The following is a 23,936-nucleotide window of genomic DNA, read 5'->3' as shown; positions in this document are numbered from 1 at the left end:
TCAAGAAGGAGTAAGAATGGAAAGAGTGGAATTGGAGACATCTAATAGAGTCAATGTTCTGAAGCTTTTTGCCCTCAAGGGGAGTGAAAAAATTACGTAGAGGGAGGGGTGTCATCCAAAATATTTTTTTGTCAAAGATGGGAGATAGGATGTCAGCTTCTTTATCTGTTGGTGGGAATGGTCTAGTTATGTGGGGAAACTTGATGAGGAAAGAGAGAGAGGACATTGCTGAAAAGGCAGTTGTTCTTGAAAAGGCAAGAAGGGCTAGAATGTTGTGCACTAGTAGAGGGTTTACTCTTAGATGAGATGACAGACAATTCATCCATAGTACTAGGAGGGAGATGGACTATATGTGCACTGATAGCAGTGGGTTGTGGCTAAATCACTGCATTGGGTCATGTTTGAGTAATAAGCTACCAGTAATAGAATTTATAGTCCTCTGTGCTTGTGGAACTTATGGCCCACAAAAACCTTCACATACCTATTACTGTGGCCTCTCCGCCACCTCAGCTAACAATTTTATAGTTTCTAACTTTAAAGTTGAACTACAACATTATTTTAATGAGTGGCTAACTTACACTTAAATTAGTAATAGCTGATATTTATTGAATCTTCTACATGATCTTATGTAAAACTCTCACCAAACCTATGAAGTTGGGACTGTCACGAACTTCCAGTTAGCAGTTGAGGGAACAGAGCCTAAGAGAAAATAAAGAACTTGCTGAAGATCACAAGTGGAGCCAACTTATTGCTTTCTGACTCTGCAGTTCATTCAATAACCATAGGCTTTCCTGCTTTGTGAAAGTAGTTGGGCCTGTAAAATGTGAAAATTATGAATGCAGTAAATGAACGTTGGATATAATTTGGTTTACTTCTGTGATTGTAATCTGAAATTAAAATGCTTTTGATTGCTTTGAGCTTCTGCCCCTCCTCCCAGTTTCTCTCTCCAAAACCTAGAATTTAAGAGTCTTTTACAGAAATTTTTGATGCTACGCTAGAGGAAAAATTGGTTGACTGGCTGCAGGTGGGTAGAACATTGTAATTCTTGTGGTAGTTCTCTTTTATAAATCAGATCTTAAATTAGAATTTGACAGCAAGATGCTGCATCTCTATTCAGAAGTGAATGAGAGCATAGGAGCATGGTCTTCAGAGTCAAAATGATGAGAATTGGAATTTTCCTTTGGCTCTTTGCTTGTATATGGCAAGCCTTCTAGGTCTGCTTTCTCATTTATAAAATAGGGGTAATAGGATTTACCTACTGTGATTGTTGTATTAGAGATGATATATTCTCAAACACAAATCATAGAGCTTGGAGCTTTTTCTGCTAATAAATGGCAGGTGACTGGGTAGTTCCTTTGTCAGTTCCATTAACTACCACCCAGGAGATGGTAATCCAGAGGGTTGCCAGTCGTATCTTTTTCCTCATTACCTTAATTCCCAATAGAAAAATGACTCATTCAAGCATTTAATTTAAGAAATGTTTAGGAAGGCCGAGGTGGGCGATTCACCTGAGGTCGGGAGTTCGAGACCAGCCTGACCCACACGGAGAAACCCCATCTCTACTTAAAAACACACACACACACACACACACACACACACACAATTAGCCTGACTTGGTGGCACATGCCTATAATCCCAGATACTTGGGAAGGCTGAGGCAGGAGAATTGCTTGAACTTAGGAGGTGGAGGTTGCGGTGAGCCGAGATCGCACTATTGCACTCCAGCCTGGGCAACAAGAGCAAAAACTCTGTCTCAAAAAAAAAAAAAAAAAAAGAAATGTTTCTTATGCGTACTTTTTAGGAATGATTTATTATTTAGCATTAGAGAAAATAAAGCTTTATAGAAACATACCATTCTTATTTTGAAAAAAATTTAGAACATATTACCTGACAGTGGAAAAATGGAACATACATGTAGGATGTATGGCTTACTGTATGTATAAGCTGCTGAGTATCCTGTTGGGTATGGAGAAGCCTCCCTGCATTTTTCTAAATGTTCTTGTTCTCTAGTCACTTAATCCAGGCATCAGTACAATATACTGATTTAGACTTTGGTTGTGTGAATTCCCTTCAGTGGAATTGGGAAATCCATACACTGAAATTAAGCACTGCTTCCTCTTTCCCTTGAAACAGTCAACCGATGGTTAGAGAAAAAGCTGTCACTGAGATTATTGGGACAGCCAGACACTCATGGACCTGGATAATGTGTCTTGTAGGTCAGTGTGTGTAGCAGCTTAGACAGGGCCAATGTTCTCTGGTTACCTGTATTACTAACTTAATATGCATCAAACAAATCCAATTGACAAGACACCCTGACACACAAAAAATCTTGTATGATGATATTGGGAGTACCAAGTTGAGTGGGGAGTTCTTTATCTTTAAGACATTTATAGTTAATTTGGGCTAGATTTTGTCAGTACACATACAAGAGCTTGATTCATCTCCTTACTTTGGAAACTTTCCACTCTGTCACTCTGCACCCGTGATGCTTGTGCTCATTCTCTTAAATTTTGAGTTGTTTTTTCTCTCTAAACTAGAGTTTATAAAAGTATTCACCATGGAGGAAGAACAAATCTTCCTCACAACCTTCTTAGAAGACCAAGTCTGTGTTTCTACTGGTGCCTAGTCTGATTCAGCAGGGATTGCACTGTCTGGCCACCAGTTTTGGAATCAGGCTTCACTTGACTCATACTACAGTCCTCACTACTACTTTGGCTAGTAAATATTTACAAGTGTTTCTTGCTGTATTCATTTAATAAAATGAGATAGTTCATTTAAATACATTGGTAATTTTAAGAGACATAATTATAACAAATATGCACAGAAAGAATTAACATGTTGCACAAGTAAACACCTTTATTTGTCTTCTGGTATTCACATATTGCCTGAGGTTTTTAAAAAGCAGAAAAATAATGAAAACAGTGATTCTGCAAGAATACTTTATGACCATAAGATGTAGGTTCCTTTACACATCTCATGCTCTGAATACATTATTGGATGACAAAACTTGTGATTTCCATAGGTGAGGAGATTTTGTGAATCATATCATTTTTTAGGGCACTCTAACACACTATAGGATTAGCGTAAGGCTAGAATAAGAGTGGGAAACATTTTAGTTCATGTTTTTAGATTTCCCTTCCTATGCCGCCTTCTTTTTTTTTTTCCCTTAACTGCCCTGCTGCTTGTTTCCTTCTCTAGTATCCATTGTCCTGTGGTCTTAAAATCATTCCTATAATGGTTCCTGTAATCTGTTCTCTTTCCCAAGGGTGTTTGCATTTTGATAGACAAAATACTTATATTTGGCTAAGCCAGGGGAATTAAGTGCTAATTGTGAAATTCAGCTTAACATGTAAGTGGCTACCCATATTGTAAGGTGGGTCCCAAATACACTTTCATATTCAAATAGATATCTGTCCCACTTAAGGAATAAGGTACAAAATGAGAATACTGTTCCCTTTTGACTAACCGGTACCTGCATATTTGATTTAAAGATTATTATGTCTTCTTTACCCATTCTTCTAGTTTTCTAAAAATGGAGGTTTATGGAGGAAAGCATGGTAGGATAGAATATATGGACTTAGAAGTACCACTTGGATTTATATTCAGGCTTTGCAGTTGTTTGACCTTGGACATAGGACCTCCTACCCCTAAATCTCAGTTTTCTCACCTGTGAAGTATGGTTGTTAGGGTTGTTATGGTGGAAAAAATGTGTATAAATTACAGCATTGTAAGCTACAGTATATACATTACAGACTCATGTAATGTTGTTATTGTAATTAGTCTAAATTCCAGGATTTCTACAGGGAAAAAATGAAAACAATCAGAAATTTGTTTTTTACATAATAACCTTGTTAAAAGTTTTTAGCAGATGTCAGTTATGCCAATAATAAATTAATTGAGGGTATGGCTTGATTTTAAGCAAGCCATTTATAGTTTATGGACACTTTATATTTGTGTTTGCAAATGTGTTAATGAGATGTGAATATTTACAATGTAATTTTAATACTGTTTTAATTTAAAAATGACTCATTGAACACAGGGTTACTTAAATGCGTTTGAGAAATGATTTTTGTTCTCAAAATTTTATATTTATGAGCTGATTCAGGAATGTCTATATTATGCACATTGAGGTATGGTCTTGTGAGGTGGGCACTTTTTGTCCGTGTTATGTTCTCCTGTGTTCTCTTATTATGCAGGGTTTGACAATTCTGTTTTTCACCCCACAGATTTACCAATAAAGAGATATAGAGAATATGAGCTGGTGACTCCAGTCAGCACAAATCTAGAAGGACGCTATCTCTCCCATACTCTTTCTGCGAGTCACAAAAAGAGGTCAGCGAGGGACGTGTCTTCCAACCCTGAGCAGTTGTTTTTTAATATCACAGCATTTGGAAAAGATTTTCATCTGCGACTAAAGCCCAACACTCAACTAATAGCTCCCGGGGCTGTTGTGGAGTGGCATGAGACATCTCTGGTACCTGGGAATATAACCAATCCCATTAACAACCATCAGCCAGGAAGTGCTACGGATAGAATCCGGAAAACAGAGCCTTTGCAGACTAACTGTGCTTATGTTGGTGACATCGTGGATATTCCAGGAACCTCTGTTGCCATCAGCAACTGTGATGGTCTGGTAAGGCTCCTTCCGTTTTGGGCATATGAGTGTGCAGGTGCTGGGAGTGCAGCCATGGCTTCTGCATAGTTTGGAAGTTGGAGGTGGAAAGGAGGCTTCGTTGTTATGTTACATTTTAAGTTCAGAAAAAGACACTAGAAAGCATTTTGCTGTCAAAGATGTGTATTTTGGCTTGTGACAATTTTGTTTCTTGGAATAATGTGAAGACGACATTATTCCAAGAAACGAAAGACAAATATTTAAGCATTTTTTTTTTTTTTGGTTAATGTTTTTCCTTGTATTACATTTGAGGATTTTATTTCTTTATTTTGTTCAAAGTGTTCTGAAAACTTTCCAAAGTAGCATAGGTTCCTTCAAAATGACAGTATTTTACTCCTTATGTGGAAACTTTGGATATCTTCCTAAAGAAAATATTTTGAAAGTATTCTTTAGCTTCCTCACAGAATGCTAACGTGGGAAATGAGCAGATTCTGTCAGAATTTGTCCAAATAGCATTACTTTATGAACGCAAGGTGCAATACTTTCTGTGTGGTGGCTTTGATTCTTCATTTTCAAATTCAATACCCATATGTTGCTTTTCAGTTTTGTGGTTGAGGTCAATAGTAACCAGCCCTACTGTACACACTCTGTAGAGGTGAATTATTTTTATTTGTTTTATATCTCCAGTTGTTATTTGAAAGGCGTGTTAGTGTTTATGCCTCTTCCATATACAGCTGATTCCAAGTCTTTATTACAAAAGAGCAACCATTTTTATTTCTGTGGTTATCAGGCTGCTGTTTCTTGGGAGTTCAGAGCTGTTACTTTTGTTTTGTCACTGCTTCCGGGAGTTCTTGAAATATTTCTTTCATTCCTGATTATATTTATTCTATAATACCTTGGCTGATCCTCCTGTGATACCTTGAATATTCTGCTATTGTCCTCTTTATGTATAACTTCAACCCAATGGAGTTAAAATACAATGTTTTACCAAGTGCTGGTGAATTCATCATGTTTATTTTTGCAAGCTTGTACTGACTCTTGATGTTCTGTAGGGTTGTACAAACCAGCACAGAGAACTGTATGGCATGCATGCAGCAGGTCCACTTCTGCAACATGAACACCACTAGTTTAGGATTATATTTCACAGTTGGTGCTAGACCAGCTTCTAGGGTTCCAAGCCATAAAGAATCTCTCAGATTCCTCTCATTCTGCATAAAAGGTTGAATATTGAATAGAACTGGATTAACTTAAATCATTGAATAAAAACAATAAGAAAGTACTTTCTAGAAGACTAAACAAGATTCAAGATATTGACTCAGAGAGCTATGATTCAATACTAAGATATAAAAGGAAATAAATTATATAAAATATATTAACACTTTCAAGTACACCATCTTGAGTATAGATCTTAATTTAGTGTTATTTTAAAATTTTATAGCATAAGAAATTATTTAATTTTTATTTCCTCGGTTAAGATGTGAAACTTGGGATATTGGCTTGAAAATCAGTTTAGGGCAGGCAAAAGGCAAGGAAATCATTTTAATGCATTATTGCAGTGATTTTTAAACCTGATCAAATAATCAGTGTTTTTCTTACTGTACATGTCAAATTATTTAATCATAGATATAGAAATATGGGGCAATAGCAAGTTGATACAAGGAAGAGGAAAATAGATATGAAGTGTGAATGGAAATTATTTAATTTCTCATTTTTAAGATATGGTGTTAACTATATCATGTATATGTCAGTGTAATATATGTGTGTATGTGCGTGTGTATAAAACTTGTACAAGTATTCATTTGCTCCATTATTTGATCCATTAACTAATAAATTTAAAAAATTTGCAGGAAACTGGTTAGGGGCACTATTCTGGGCACTGTGAAATAGTGAAAGAAATAATCATGGTTACACCCTCAAGGAGCTCAGAAATGTAAAGTTTTGCCATAGAATGTAAGTGTCCAAAATGTTTGGTAAAAGAACACACACACACACACACACAAAATATATGTAAATATTTGTATAATTATATATAATTAAATATATAACTTTTATATATTTATTTTATATAGTATATGAATTATGTTTACTTTAAATTATGATTAAGGAAGGTATCTTCTGAAGAGATTTTATGAACGGAACATAATTTTTCAGCAGAGAGAAGTGGCCCAGACGTTGAGTTTGATCAGGGAAAGGGTGGGTCTGGCCTTATTAGGCAGTGCTGAGGATGTGGACATGCACAAATGGAAGCCTTTTCTAGAGTTTCCAGCTCATAGGAGCTGTGTGCTAGGAGGAAGGAAGCAGATGGTGCAGAATCAGAAGCAGTCTCAGGAAAGCAGATAAATAAACTGAGGGAAAACAGCAGTTGCTTCATTGAGTTGTGGAGGATTTCTTAAAATTGAAGAATTGCTTTGAACCGGATAAACCTTTAGAAGAGATCATTTCAAAGTTTAATTGGTGAGAATGAGATTGTGGATAAATTTGGCTGATCAGCTGGTGCCTGAGTCCTTTAACTGGCTATGTGTAAGGATTTAGGCTTGGCCTTCTTGACGTTATGGAGGGAAGCATGGATTCTGAGATAACATCGATGCCAGAGAATTAACCTGATGGCATATAAAGCCATTTTCTTGGTAGGCTCTGGGGTTATAATAAAATCCAAGTTGTCTTAATAGAATGTATATCCCCTTCTGGCCTAAAAATACGGATGAGAAAATCTCTGCCCATCGAGTATAGTTAGTTAATGCCATTGAAACCCTACCTACATGGGAAATTTAATCAATTTCATTAAATTAGTATTGGACTGGTATAGAAGGAATTCCAGTGTTTCATTTTTCTACATGTGTTCTTTGAAGTTGTTGCATGTAGGTAGTAGCCACAGGTATTTACTCCTCACTAAGTTGGGAAATTCATGGCAAGACCCTCTCCGTGAGTGAAATTTCTTCTCTTTTTCTCTTCTGCTGCTTTGTCAGATGCTCTGTGAGTTTGAAATGGGCAGCACGCCAGACATATTTAATAGAATGATTAATTTAATTTAAAAACCCCAGTGCTACTTAAGTGTGCTACGTAGACTCAGGTTTGTGACAAGACAAATGCCAATAGTGAGGCGAAATGTTTAGGAACTTTTATAGCAATTTTGACAGTTAATGTATGTCTGTTGGGTCTAATAATACCAGTTTTAAAAATGGGTTGGCGTTTTCTGTCTTTTTTCATTTTATTATTCTAGCAGTTAGTTTTTAATGCATCGAATTGTATTTATTTTATATGTACAAAAATACTAGTCTGGGACTGACTGGGGGAGAAAAACTGTTTCTTCACCATAGATAGTTTGAGAAACAGGCATTGACACTTAGCTGATTTCACCCACTCTGGACATCAGAAATGTGACTGAAATCGTCACATTACCTATTCCAGGTAATTGTATGAAATGATCACACAAAAGGCGATTTAACATAGGCTTTATCAAAGAGGACAGAAGGATGCCTTGAGTGACGTATGGAGCTATGGCCTGGAATATGATCTAGACATAGATATTACTCAGTGAGTTTCTGAAATAAACAGGGTTTCCTGTACAAAGGAATTGACAATGCTTCCTACCCAGTGTGAACAATCGAGAACAATGTCTTTTTCTGTCTAGTATTAACCCTTTCCTGTTCTCAGTCAATATTATCGTGTATACGTGACTGCTAATCCTTTACCAATTACAGTTTTATCCTTGCTCTAGTCTGCCCTAATTATAGGTAAGAATTATTGAGATATTCAATCACAGAACTGTCCCCACTTTCTGACAGCATCCAATCTAGAAAAATGCCCTACTTGTTTAGACTCTTCTCAAAATTACCCAACCAAAGCCCAAATGCTGTTAATAATAGGTTCTTTTCAACAGTCTCTTACTGAGATGCTCATGGTTCCCTCTGCTGTACGTTCTCCATCTCAGCAACGTGTAATAAACCCAGCTTGTTAACTAAAGATGTGCTTCTGGTGGTCTTTGGCTACAGGCTGTTGATATGCTTTTCCTCTCTACTTCTACACCTTTGAAATGAGAATCTGGTGGTCAGGAGTCATGACAATGGCAGGCATTTTACACACTTCTTGGGAAGACACTTCTGGCTGAGAATCCCAGATGAAAATAGATTTCTCCCACAGAGTCCTGACATTTACTCTCTAATACCATAAAATCTCCCCTGTGAGTAGTGGCAGCTCACAATCATATTTTGTGGTCTACAATTTGCCAAAATAAAGGTTTTTTGGTTAGTAGGCTTTATGTGATGTGTTTCATAATCTAAAGAAACTGAATTTTTCTCAACTTGCTAGAACAGTATCGCCTTGCTAATTCCTCTGGACTGTCATCAGAGGGAACTGGTTGTGAGTGGAAGAACTGACTAGCTAATGGTTCTACTGGGTTACCTAGCTCAGTGATTTCCTTGTGGGCTGATTTTAAGATCAAGGGGGTTTATCTAGGACAGAGGTTTTCAAAGTTTTTTTTTTTTTTTTTTTAACATTTGTAATTCTTCCTTCAAATGAAATCACTAAAAGTTATCTAATAAAATAGAGTGTAAATTGGATAAACTCAGGAAAGGTCTGGTCAAAATACTCTCCCTCCTGCCTTGTCCTCAGTTCACACCATTGTTGGGCTCCCTGAGGCATCTAACAGAGATCTTTACTGGTAGGGTAGGGGTTTTTCGAAGCTTGATGTTCACAATTTGGGAACCATAAAGAGAGCCTCTCTTCTAAAACTTCTGACAGTCACATCTGGTTAATATCAGAGACATTTTATCTTTGTTGGATTTTGAGCAGGGCTAAATGAAGTCTTTGTGGGCAACTGCAAAGTTACAACGAAAACAGCCCTAGTTACCTGCCTTAAGACTTTTGCTCTGTGATTTGATCCCTTCAAAAACATAATCTTGCCATGCCTATTTTAGTAAGTCTAGCTGCAGAGGCACTTTTTTAAAAAGTCCATTTAAAAAGGTATTATGAACCAGTATACCTATGATTGAGAACATTTGGCTGGTGATTATGAGCTGTGATACAGCTCGATCTGGTAAATGAAATGTTTGATACTATTTTTTAGCTATTTATAGTGGATTTAGGAAAGAAAGTTTTTGAGGGCTGATTTTGACATGTTGACATTTGCATATCAGCTTTAATGAGAGAACTTGATGTCTGAAGACCTGTTGCCTCTCACCTCTTCCTCCCGTGGAAGATGTCCACAGAAGGTGTTGTGTGTGTTATTGATGAGACAGAAGAGATAGCTGTGCCTTCATGGATTACATGCTGATTTGAGACCTTAGAAGGTCTGAAGAATAAAGGACTGAAGCAATGTTTCACCTCCAGGTACCTACACCAGGCTATTTTGGCAATGCAGGATTGGAAGATGCTTAAAGCCCTTATACTCTTTAATTTCCAGGAAGTAGGAACAAAGCTGCAGACATTGGCCCCTTTCAGAATGAAGAATGATGAGAGTCCTCCAGTTTAATTAGTCTGGAAGAACCAGTGTTGACCTCATTGCTACCTTCCTGAGGTGTGGTCAAGCAGTGGCCCCTTGAGAGCTGACGGAATGTACCTAGTTTTGTGTGCTTGCCTATGCCAGGTCTGAGCTATTGGATCCATCATCCACCTTTTCTCCTTCTTCAAATAGGCAGGCAGTTTGTGCTTATTCAGGATGAAGAGGGAAGGTTTGGCATAGTGCTTGATCATTTTCACATCTCATGTCTAATTTTCATATGGCTAGAATCATATATATGTCAAGCCTTTTTCATTTTTTAAAATCTGTATTTCTCTTTTGTGACTAATTATCTTATACAAAGAATATCCAAGGATGTGATCTTGGAATAAAGTAGAAAACCAAAAAAAAAAAAAAAAAAAAAAAAGTGTTTTCAAATTTAAATAATATTTTTAGTAATATCTATTTGTAGTTAAATTATTCATGTTTATTTATTATTATAAGTACCACCTGGTCACAGTTTGTTCTTTTTTATACATCAATTTGATTATAGTTTTTCCCAAATATCTCTCCTTTGATATAGTAATTTTTAAAGATTAAATTAAAGATAGTTAAAAATTAGGGAAAATTATGCATTTCTTTTTGGATAGATCTGGACAAATAGAAAATAAAAGAGGCATGGGAAGTACTTTTTCTTTCTATTGTTGGCCTGAAAAGTAATGCTTTTTATTCTTTTCAATGCCATGAAAACCATGATGTCATTATAACTAATGAAAGTTTTTGAAGATACTAAAGAAATGCTTTAAGGACTGTGAAAATATTGCTTGAACACATCTGAAATATTTTCTTCTGGGTAAATTATAATTAAAACAAGAACAAAAGCACAGCACAGAATTGATATGATGCCTTTGTAGGTAATCATGCCCTGAGGTCACAGCCTCCTTGAAAACTAAACTCAGCCTCAAGGTTTGACTTAAGAATTGTCAATTCTAGAAATCCTGATCCAAGTTAAAGCATTTTGAAGCACTGCTATTAAGTTGTTACACTGATTGCTGTGGTAAATACTGAGATTGGTCAAGTGTAACTCTTGTCTTCAAAGAGTACTGGAAATAAATTAAGCTGTATGATTTAACACTATTAGAAATATAGAGAGATTGATCAGAAATACAATTTAAAAGGGAGGCTTCACTGTTGTCACTTATAACAATGAAATTGCGAAAAAAAGGGATTGAAAAATCAATTTTGTTTTTTATTAAGGTAGACTGAATTCTCTGCCTTTAAAACAAGACATTTTAAACACTTTGTTTTCAAAAGAGTTGATTAATTTTTGAGCAATACTAGACTACTACTAAATGTATGAAGAGATTATTATTAGTTTTATGGTGCTTTGTCATCCTAAATAGGTATTAGTAAACAGATTCAGATCTTCCATAATTTCTGAAAATTCTCGTGTATTGATTGAAGAAACAGTAATATATAATTGAACTGAGATCTAACTCCAGATTCAGTCATACTGAAAAATAAGACATATATATATTAGCCTGACAGGTTTTGAGATGTACTATCTAGATTGTAATAGCCTACTTTTTCTTCCAGTATTTTTTGTGATAAAATACACATAACATAAAATGTACTGTCTTAATCATGTTTTAAGTATACAGTTCAGTGGTGTTAAGTACATTCATATGCTTGTGCAACCATCACTATCGTCCATCTCCAGAATTCTTTTCATTTTACAAAACTGAAATGCTATACCTAATTAAAAAATTACTTTCCATTTCTACCTCCCTATAGTCTCGGACAATCACCATTCTACTTTTTGTCTCTATAATTTTGAATTCTCTAAATACTTCATATAAGTGGAATCATATAATATTTTTCATTTTGTGACTAGTTTATTGCATTTAGCATAATGCCCTTAAATTTCATCCATTTTGAAGCATATGTCAGAATTTCCTTACTTTGTAAGGCTGTATAATATCCCATTGTATGTATGTATCACATTTTATGTATTCATTTATCTGTTGTTATATAACTTGGATTGCTTCCACACTTTAGATACTGTGAATAATGCTGCCATTAATATGAGTGTACACATATCTTTTCAAGACTGTGTGTTCAGTTCAGTTGAATTTATCCCCTGAAGTGATACTGCTGGATCATATGGTCATTCTATTTTTTAATTTTTGGAAAAAAATTGCCATACTGTTCCCCATGGTAGCTGTATTAGTTCGTCTTTACATTGCTGATGAAGATACACCTGAGACTGAGTAATTTTCAAAAGAGAGAGGTTTATATGTTATTCGTCTTAGTGCCTTAAACTAGAACCTGTTCAGACATGTGATAAGTTAGCACAAGTTTATTTTGGTGCAAAATAATTTAGAAATTTATCCATAGTTTTTCATAATACACATTTTCCATGAAAATTTTGAAGTTTCCTCTTAATACTTGCTTATTTATACTGCAAATCCTATTTTGAAATGGAGAAAGTATTTTAATGATGATGTGCTTTCTCGTACATATATCTTTCTGAGAGAAAAAGACACCATAAAAAGCAAATGTGTGTATCATCACCAGCAGCAGCAGAAGAAGAAAAGAAAGAACAACAAAATCTGTATGTTTCCAAATAAGTAAAGTTTTTAAGTGAAATAAAAAACCTGGAAATAAGGCGGTTGAGACCTTGGTTCTAGTGAATGTTGTGTTTCTAATTCTGGTCTGTTCATCTCCAGCTGATTATAGAGTGTCTGAAGCACTTTTTGTCTATCCCAATCAGAACTTTATTATGTAGAACAGAAATGAGAAAAAGAAGTCATGGGTCATACTTTGGAGTTTGCCTCCCAAGTATCTCTTTCCTCATTTATTTATGCATGTAGTCCCATTCATTAGGAAAACCAGAAAAACTATGAAAAGAAGTTTCTAGTGTCTCAAATTCTGGTCCAGAATGGTATATAGGTAGAACACAACACAATTTATTGTTAAACTGTGAGCTTTTGTTAATAATGGATTGACAGTGATAACAATAAAATAATGATAACAATAGTTAACATTTGTTTCATACTTCTTAGGATGAGACATGTATTTCACATGTATTAGTTTATTCATTTCCACAACAACCTAGTAAATTAGATGCAATAATTATACATGTTTAAGGAAAGTTTAACCATAAAATTTACCTATTTTACTAGAATACTTTCTGATTAAAAGTTAATACAATTAAATTTGAGTGGTTATTCTCAATATGAATACATACACAGAGCAAATAACATTTAGGGTATATATTAGTCCATTTTCATGTTGCTATGAAGAAATAACTGAGACTGGGTTAATTTATAAAGAAAAAGAGGTTTAATGGACTCACAGTTCCACATGGCTAGGGAGACCTCACAATCATGGTGGAAGGCAAAGGAGGAACAAAGTCACATCTTACATGGTGGCAGGCAAGAGAGCATGTGCAGGGGAACTGCCCTTTATGAAACCATCAGATCTCATGAGACATATTCACTACCACAAAAACAGCATGGGAAAAACACACCCCCATGATTCAATTACCTCTCACTGAGTACCTCCCATGACATGTGGGGATTAGGGGAGCTACAATTCAAAATGAGATCTAGGTGGGGACACAGCCAAACCATGTCATTCCACCCTGGCCCCTACCAAATCTCATTCCTCACATTTCAAAAGCAATCATGCCTTCCCAACAGTCCCTCAAAGTCTTATTTCAGATAAGCTCAAAAGTCCACAGTCCAAAGTCTCATCTGAGACAATGCAAGTCCCTTCCACCTATGAGCCTATAAAATCAAAGCAAGTTAGTTACTTCCTACATACAATGTGGGTATAGGCATTGGGTAAATACAGACATTCCAAATGGGAGAAATTGGCCAAAAACAAAGGGGCTACAGGGCCCGTGCCAGTTCGAAATACAGCAGGGCAGTCAAATTTTAAAGCTCCAAAATGATTTCCTTTGACTCCAGGTCTCGCCTCTGGGTCATGCTGATGCAAGAGCTGGGTTCCCATGGTCTTGGGCAGCTCCAACCCCTGTGGCTCTGCTCGGTACAGCCTTCTTCCCAGCTGCTATCATGGGCTGGTGTTGAGTGTCTGCAGTTTTTCCAGGCATATGGTGTAAGCTGTCAGTGGATATACCATTCTGGGGTCTGGAGGACGGTGGCCCTCTTCTCACAGCTCCACTAGGTGGTACCCTAGTAGGGACTCTGTGTGGGAGTTACCACCTGACATTTCCCTTCTGCACTGCCCTAGCAGAGATTCTTCATGAGAGTGCTGCACCTGCAGCAAACTTCTGCCTGGACATCCAGGAATTTCCATACATCCTCTGAAATCTAGGTGGAGGTTCTCAAACCTCAGTACTTGACTCGTGTGCACCTGCAGGCTCAACACCACATAGAATCTGCCAAGGCTTGGGGCTTGTACCCTCTGAAGTCATGGGCCATGCTTGGCCCCTTTTAGTCATGGCTGGAGCAGCTGGGATGCAGGCCATGAGTCTCTAGACTGCACACAGCATGACAACCCTGGGTCTGGCCCATGAAACCATGTTTTCCTCCTAGAACTCCGGGAATGTGATGGAAGGGGCTGCTGTGAAGATCTCTGACATGCCCTAGAGACATGTTCCCGATTGTTTTGGGGATTAACATTTGGCTCCTTGTTATCTATGCAAACTTCTACAGCTAGCTTGAATGTCTTCTCAGAAAATGGGATTTTCTTTCCTATCTCATTGTCAGGCTGCAAATTTTCCAAATTTCTATGCTCTGCTTACCTTATAAAACTGAATGCCATTAACAACATCCAAGTCACCTCTTGAATGGTTTGCTGCTTAGAAATTTCTTCCATCTGATACCCTAAATCATGTCTCTCAAGTTCAAAGTTCCACAAATCTCTAGGGCAGGGTGAAAATGCTGCCAGTCTCTTTGCTAAAACATAACAAAAGTCACCTTTGCTCTAGTTTCCAACAAATTCCTCATCTCCGTCTGAGACCACCTCAGCTTGGCTTTCATTGTCCATATCATTACCAGCATTTTGGTCAAAACCATTCAACAAGTCTCTAGGAAGTTGCAAACATTCCCACATTTTCCTGTCGTTTTCTGAGCCCTTCCAACTGTCCCAACCTCTGCCTGTTACCCAGTTCCAAAGTCACTTTCACATTTTTGGGTATCTTTTCAGCAGCACCTCACTGTGTTAGTCCATTTTCATGCTGCTGATACAGATGTACCCGAGACTGGGTAATTTACAAGAGAAAGAAGCTTAATTGGACTCACAGTTTCATGTGGCTGGGGAAGCCTCACAATCATGGCAGAAGGCAAGGAGGAGCAAGTCACATCTTAAGTGGATGGCAGCAAAGAGAGAGCTTAATGCAGGCAAACTCCCATTGTTTAAAACCATCAGATCTCGTGAGAATCATTCACTATCAGGAGAACAGCACAGGAAAGACACATCCCCATAATTCAGTCACCTCCCATTAGGTTCCTCCCATGACATGTGGGAATTGTGGGAATTACAGTTCAAGGTGAGATTTGAGTGGGGACACAGCCAAACCACATCAGTAGCTATACCATTTTACATTCCCACCAACAGTGCACAGAGTTTGATTTTTTTCACATTCTTGTGAACACTGGTTATTTTCAGTTTTTTTTTTTTTTTTTTTTTTTTTTGTAGTAGCCATCCTAAAGGTTGTGAGGTGGGTGGTGTCTTATTATAGTTTTAAGATGCATTTCCCTAATGGTTAGTGAAGTTGAACATCTTTTCATGTGCCTTTTGGCCACTCGTATATTTTCTTTGGAGAAATATCTACTGAAGTCATTTGCTCATTTGTGAATCTGGTTGTTTTTTGTTGTTGAGTTTGAAGAGTTTATATATTCTAGATATTAATCTCTTATCAGATATATAGTTTGCAAGTGTTCTCTTCCATTCTGTGTGTTGCCTTTTTACTCTGTTAATAGTGTCTTTTGATACACAAAAGGCTTTTTATTTTCATGAAGTCCAATTTATTTTTTTCTTTTGTTCCCTGTGCCTTTGATGTGAGATCAATTGCAAAATTCAATGTTGTGAAGCTTTTGCCATATGTGTGTGTGTGTGTGTGTGTGTATATATATATAATTTTTTTTTTAAGAAGAGTTTTTAGTTTTATGTCTGACATTTAGGTCTTTTATCCATTTTGTATTAATTTTTGTGTATATTGTTAGGTAAAGATCCAGCTTTATGCTTTGAGCATGTGGATATCAAGTTTTCCCAGCTCCATTTGTTGAAAAGACTGTCTTTTCTCAATTGAATGGCCTTGGCACCCGTTTTGGAAATCATTTGACCATATATGCAGCAGTTTATTTCTGGACTTTCTATTCTATTCCACTGCTGCATATGTTTATCTTTAGGCTAATATAACACTATTCTGATTACTGTAGCTTTATAATAAGTTTTGTTATCAGGAATTGTGAGTCCTCCAGCTTTATACTTTTTTTTCAGATTTGTTTTGGTGATTTGGGTTCCTGCGAGATTCTGTATGAAATTTAAGATGGGTTTTTCAACTTCAGTCAAAAAAAAGTCTTTGGTATTTATTTCAGAAGGTGTACTGGTAATGGACTCCTTCAGTCTGTATTTATCTAGAAATGTCTTCTCCCTCAATTTTGAAGGGATGTTTTGCCAAATTAGGATTCTTGGTGTACATTTTTTTTTTCTCTTGGCATTCTGAATATATCAGTCCACTCCCTCTGGAATCTATAAGTTTCTGATGAGAAATCTGCTGATTATCTTGAGGATCCCTTGTATGTGATGAATCATTTCTCTCTTTGTCTTTGTCTTTCAGCAATTTAATTATGATGTATCTTGGTGTTAGTCTCTTTGAATTCATGCTACTTGGAGTAGACAAACTTGGACTCTAGTTCCAGTTCTATCACTTACCAGCCTCAGGACCTTGAACAAGTTATTTAACTTTGCAAGGTCTCTTTCCTTCAGTAAAATGGGGAAAGTAATGCTTTTCAGATTAGGGCATTACCAAGAGCATTAATGCGTCTTCCACACAGCTCGGCTCTTAGGAAATCAGCGTTACTGAAATCCTCTTCTTTTTCCATTTACAATAATTTGTTTTAGCATTTTGTGATTAATAATAATAATGATTAAGTTTGCAAAATAAGATATGCTGCAGTAACCCAATTTGGCCTGTGAGTCAGTTTGTGGAAAATATAGTCATCCATGAAATTAGAACCTTGGTGAAACTCCTTGTAATTTTAAGATAACCTTTTCTAAGTCATGTATGGCTCCTTTAACATCATCTACCCTGGGGGTTACTTTAATCTCTGCTCTCCTGAAGACTTCTAAAGATAAAAAAACCATTACTTTCCATCTTATTTATATATAGCTCTACCTTATAGAAAGTTATTGTTCCATGTATTTGAATCTTTGGAGTTGAGACAAAGATTTAATAACCATGATAGACTTCTTATTGCTGTTGTCATTACAATAGTGAGGTTTTACACAATTGATTACCATGTAGTGCACTCTGTCACAAATAACCATACAGAAAATGACCTCTGCTGTAGGAAATAGTTCCTTCAGTGGTGTGATGTAGTTCACACCCTAGCTGGAATAGAATTAACCTGGCATAAGTCGCAATTTTAAAATTTGTCTCAGGTTTTTCGTTTTGATCAAATATTTTAAGTTAGGAATCTCAGAATGAGATGTATTTGGGATAGAGGGTAAAGGGTTTTTATGGCATCAGATGGTGTATCCTGTTGTTCAGAATCTTCCCAACCTCATTAATTTGCTATCTTTTTTTTTTTTTTTTTTAAGTGATGGTGTTTAATATGCGACTTTATACCTTTTTTTTTTTCTCTCCTGGTCTAGAGTCTTCCATAAAAACAAGCATCCAGCAAGGGGTGGGCATTTTCTGCCCCTCTGTGGAGGTAATTGAAAGGAATGAAGAAAGAGGTGGCATAGGGGTGCCTAGCTCCAATTACCAGAAAATGTAGTTTTTAGACTGGAATGGCATTATCAAAGTAGATATTTAGGATTCTGACTAGGTGATAAAACTTTCCAACCTCAATTTAAAATGTAGGAGACTTCTGGAAGGTCTACTTCTGTCTGGTGATGTCTCTAAAAGTAGATATTAATAGATTGAGAGGACTGTACTGTTAGATGCTGGGGTGTCTCATTAACCTAATGGGATCCAGTCTTAAAGTCGACTTCTGAGCTGATCATATGAAGCCTGAGAGAAAATGAAGAACAGTACTTAATGAGAGAATTTGCAAATGTTAGTAACCCAAACACAATGGGAAACATTTCATGTAGCATTATCAGTGAAACATGATGCTTTTAACATAGTGATTGGACTCCTAGGGTAATACTTCCTTTGGGCTTGCAGGATATTTGACCTTGCTTAGGGTGTACCAGTATTTTATGCTTTACTTCCTGGCTTCTTGCAGTCCTTTATTGTGCATACCTGACTCTGAGAATGGTTTTAACTGGCTGCCTGGATAAGAAAGCAGACCAAGCATAGTGATGTGGGTCCAGAGAAAATAAGTCACCATGAGGTCTCTATTTGGTCAGCTGCACCTCACTCCCAACCTTGGCTTCAACTGTGGTGTCACACCTAGACTTAGCATATAAAAATGAGAGAAGACTTTGAGATATATTAGTTCCAGACTCTAATATTGAGCCATATTGGTTCACTTTGAGCCATATTTGTTCTAGACTCTTTGAGCCATATTGGTCCTAGACCCTAACCATTGATCTAAAATTTTCAGAAAGGGATCTCTTTTTATATGCTGTGCTTGGAAAAAAAATTTAGGAACATGTTCATCTATGAGAATGTTTGAAATATGGGCTGTATCCATGGCACCATGTTACTACTTTTTTTCCATACTTAAAAACCAGGAGTTTGAATTAGGTCAGTGATTCTTTTTGTTCCATTTGTTGAACGTTATTTAAAATATTTTGTATACCAAACTGTGTAGTGACCATTTTTTCTACTTTTTAATAACGTAAAAACATACAAAATTGCTGGTCAAAGTTCACCATGAGTACAGATTACTCTTCCTCTACACTGGTTGATTTATTATTTAAAATATTTTGTAAACCAAACTGTGTAGTGATCATTTTTTCTGCTGTTTAGTAACATAAAAACATATGTTATTATGTTTAATAACATAAAAACATACAAAATTGCTGGTCAGAGTTCACCACGAGTACAAATTACTCTTCCTCTACACTGGTTGATTCCTCTTCCTCTACACTGGTTGATTCCCCTTTCCAGTAAAACAACTTATTCATAGATCTGTACCATTTTGTCCAGTCTTAATGAAACAATGACATTCATTCTCAGATCTTCATTACTGCTTCCACTGGTCCCTTAAGATCTATGGAGCTAGAATTAGGAAATCATTAACTATTAAGTTAGTGTTTGAGGTTCCTTCTGGGACTGTGATGTTCCTTTTTTTTTTTTTTTTGAGACGGAGTCCCGCTTTGTTGCTCAGGCTGGAGTGCAGTGAAGCCATCTCGGCTCACTGCAAGCTCCGCCTCCCGGGTTCCCGCCATTCTCCTGCCTCAGCCTCCCAAGTAGCTGAGACTACAGGCGCCCGCCACCTTGCCCGGCTAATTTTTTGTATTTTTAGTAGAGACCGGGTTTCACCGTGTTAGTCAGGATGGTCTCGATCTCCTGACCTCGTGATACACCCGACTTGGCCTCCCAAAGTGCTAGGATTACAGGAGCGAGCCACCGCGCCCGACCGGGGACTGTGATGTTCTATGACTATATCCAAATTTGTCTTCTAATTTGTTTTCATGGACGGTGTCCTTCTGGCCAAGGAAGAGATCAAAGCATCAAATTATTACTCATTAATTATGGTCTGCAAAAGAAATTGCGTGAATGAATGCTTACTTTTCCAAATGCTGAAACACAGTTACTTTCTCATAGCACGTTTTCTACTTTTTAAAATGTATTTTTTAATCCTCTAATTCTGAATAAACTCTGAGTACTTGAAAGCTTCAGAGGACCTAACTGCTATTACAGCTTTGGAAGATGTTTCAGCTTGTCTGCTAATGAGATGTGGAAATAATCAGTGTAAAGAAAAAAGTATATATACATATATATACATATGTACATATATGTATACATATAAATGTACTGCGCTGCCAGTCACATAAAAAGTATAGCACCTACAATTATGTACTTGATAATGATCATAAATGACTTTGTTACTAGTTTATTTATTTACTGTTCTAAACTTTTTAATCATTACTTTAGAGTGTACTTGTTATTAGAAAAAAAAAGCTAGCTGTAAAATGCCTCAGGCAGTTCTTTCAGGAGGTGTTCCAGAAGAAGGCATTGTTATAAGAGGAGATGACAGCTCAGTGCATGTTATTGCCTCTAAAGACCTTCCAGTGGGATAAGATGTGAAGTTAGAAGACAGTTTTATTGATGACTCTGACTCTGTGTAGGCCTAGGCTAATGTGTATGTTTGTGTCTTCATTTTTAACAAAAAGGTTTAAAAACCAAAAAAAAAAAAACCATTAAAGTTAAAAATAAGACAAATCTTATAGAATAAAAGGAAAATATATTTTTGTACAGATTTATAATGTGTTTGTGTTTTAAGCCAAGTATCATTCTAAAAGTCAAATTCTTTAAAATTATAAGTTTATGAAGTAACAAGTTACAGTAAGCTAAGGTTAATTTATTATTGGAGAAAGAAAAGTATTTTTAAAATAAATTTGGTGTAACCTAAGTGTGGTGTTTATACAGGAGCCTACAATAATGTCTTAGACCTTCACTTTTACTTACCACTCACTGACTTGCCCAGAATAACTTCCAGTCCTGCAAGCTCCATATAGTGCCCTATATATCTATACCAGTTGAAATCTTTTATACTGTATTTTTACCATTTCTTCTCTCTGTTCACATATGTTTAGATACACAAATACTTACTACTTTATGACAGATTCCTATAATATTCAGTATAGTAGCATGCTGTGTAGGTTTGTAGGCTGGGAGCAATAGGCTGTGCCATACAGCCTAGGTGAATAGTAGGTATGTAATAGGATATTCTATGTACGTTTGTGTAAGTACACCATATCACGTTCACATAGTGATGAAATCACCTAATGCATTTCTCGGAACATATCCTAGTCATTAAGCAACACATGACTGTATTGTATTAACTAGTGTAAAGATACATATATATAGTTATACGTGTGTGTGTGTGTGTGTGTGTGTGTGTGTGTGTGTGTGTGTGTGTGTGTATTATTAAGAGCAGACGGAACTGTCCCTTAGATGGACTGTTAGGAAAGCACCAAGTTACTTCAATATAGGAGTGCTGTGCCAGCTCAATTGATGAAACCATTTCCCTGGAAAGTCCTCCTGTGTTGCATTTGAGGAATATGCAACTAGGGCTGAACATTATTGTTTTCTCTAAGGGGCTTCTGACCTTAATGGGCATCAGGATCTCCTGGAGGGTTTATTAAAACAGACTTCTGGGTGCCACCTCAGAGTTTCTGATTTAGTAGGTCTGCAGATGGGACTGAAAGTTTGCGTTTCTATCATGCTCTCAGTTACTGCCGGACTCTAAAACTGTACTGTTTCTTGTTGTGTGCAATGATACTGGATACTGGTTTTTCCTAGCTGACTTCCTTTTTCTGGTAAGGAATTTCAACTTTTTTTTTGTCTGTAATACTGTCTGGCCCTTTCCCAATGCTCAGTCATAATCCCTGCCAGTTTGACTCAGCACCTGTCAGTCCCGGATTGGATTAACTACACACAGCTTTAGCTCCCTGTCTTAGTCCCCTTTCCTGGGAGCGACATGTTCTTTGTAGGCATACATGAGTGCCATCTCCCCAGGCCATGTTCTGGCAGCATAGAGAAACTGTGTGAACTTAGACAAGCCACCTAATGTGTCTGATCCTTGGTTTCCTCATTGGTTCAGGGAAAGATTTTCTGGTGTTAGGTGGAGCTTTGAAGTGGATATTGGTGCTGTTACTTGGAGGCCAGTAGTCAGTAAGAAATGCTCGTGAGTTTCTAAAGCCATTTTGTCTCCATGAACTGGGTAGAACTGTGCCACAAGGCAACAGAGAAAGCCTAAGATCTTCAATTGTCCTGTGCTTCAACAGCCTGAGGACCATCACTCTCCTTGACTCCCAGGAGCCAACCGTGTACCCTGTTCCTACACCAGCTCTGTGCTTTACCCAACCCTCTCCTGTATTTCTACTCTCAACCTAGAGATCTCATTTGATTCCGTGGCTTCAAATACCACCTATACAGTGATGATTTGCGTGTGTCTGGGTTTGGCTCTGACCTCTCTTCTGAGCGCCAGAATTGTATGTATATTCTGTGGCCAATTCAGCATCTCCACTTGGATGTCTAAATTTAACCTGGCCAAAAATCAACCCTTGATAGACATACCTAAATGCTTTCCTCCAAAAAGAAAAGTCGGGCATCATTTCTCAGGCCAAAAACCTAGAATCTAATTATTTTAGACTCTTATTTCCCCCCCCCCTCAAATATCTCCTATCAAATCCATAATACATTTTTAAGTTTTTCTATGAAATATGCTTGAATCTTCTTCTTATATCTCCAATGCTACAACTTTGGACAAAACCACTGTCATCTTTTCCCTGGATATGACAGTGACCTCCTGATTGGTGTTTTTGGTCAATTCTTGCCCACTTCTTCACATAGAAGCTGAATTGGCATTTCTAACTTTGATAAAATTTTCTGTTTATGAGACTTCAGTGGCTTCCCATTAAATTCCAAACATTTTACTATGACTTTTAAGACTCCATTTCAGTGGTTCCAATAATCATCGTGTATCATAACTACCTAAAGAGCTTATATATGTGTGTGTGTGTGTGTGTGTGTGTATTTATTGCTTCCAGGTTGCAAACCTATACAGCATCTTGACATGTGTATATGTTGAGATCCCATCTCCAGATATAGAGATTCATTTGGTCTTGGGTAAGACTCAGCATAAGTAGATTAAATGCTCTTACAGATGATTCTAATATATAACTAGGATTGAGGATTACTGTTCTCTTCAAAAGGCCACTGATCTTAGTCGGCATCAGAATCCCCTGGAAGCCGTGCTAAAACAGATTTCTGGGCACTACCACAGAGTTTCTGACTCAGTAGGTCTGTAGAGGGGCCCAAAAGTTTGCATTTCTAACGGTTCCCATATGATGCTACGTATTGAGAGCCACTGTTCTATAAGATCTGGTTTCAGTATACTTCCTTGATGTCATTTCCCCTTAACTCCTTACTTTGTTTACTGTATTTAGCCATTCTGGTCTTTTTGTCTTTCAAACTATTTAATTTTTTCCTGCCTCCAGCCTTTTGGATCAGCTATTCTTCTGTAAGAATATTATTTTCTGGACTTTTATAATAAATAGGGGTTCATATTCATCATTTGAGTGTTAATTTAAACTGTATTTCCTCAAAAAGGATTTTCCTGACCATTCTAGCTAAAGCAGAAACCCTAATTACTCTACCATATATTGGTGCTTTTGATATTCTCTTTAGCCATTATTGGCATCTCGAGTTTGTCTTAAAGTTTTTATTTACATTTATTGTCGGGGAGGTCATGGGTCTACTGAGGACAAGAACCCTTTCCTTGGGTTTTTAACAATTCTTCGCATACAGTGTGTACTCATCAAATTAGTATTGATGGACTGATTGGTATGGATTTTGGAATGGAGAATTGAATACTACTCTTGAGAGGTGAATTGGGGGCTTTTCTTTGATGATTTCAGTTTTCCCTTGTGTGTAGCTTTCATAAAATAAAGACAGTGTTATGAACTTGAAAGTTTTTGAGGTACCTAAGATTTTATATAAATCAATTCCATCCTCCTGAGTAGTGTTTTTATGCTTTTGTTTTCATAAGTTCCTTTTCCCTCTGATTT

At 36.9% G+C, this 23,936-nt stretch overlaps 1 protein-coding gene across 1 annotated transcript in view; it reads left to right on the top strand.

The window, feature by feature from the left end:
• ADAMTS3 (ADAM metallopeptidase with thrombospondin type 1 motif 3) overlaps nt 1–23,936 on the top strand; it is a 288,194-nt gene that overhangs the window by 16,490 nt on the left and 247,768 nt on the right. The window contains exon 3 of the mRNA XM_007998846.3: nt 4,227–4,633. Coding sequence (XP_007997037.3) covers nt 4,227–4,633 — 407 coding nt within the window. The remainder of the gene's footprint in view (nt 1–4,226; nt 4,634–23,936) is intronic.

The sequence above is a fragment of the Chlorocebus sabaeus genome, chromosome 7, assembly GCF_047675955.1.
Source record: "Chlorocebus sabaeus isolate Y175 chromosome 7, mChlSab1.0.hap1, whole genome shotgun sequence".
Lineage (NCBI taxonomy): Eukaryota > Metazoa > Chordata > Mammalia > Primates > Cercopithecidae > Chlorocebus > Chlorocebus sabaeus.
The sequence above is the reverse complement of the archived record's forward strand: the minus strand, read 5'-3'. Positions and strand labels throughout refer to the sequence as shown.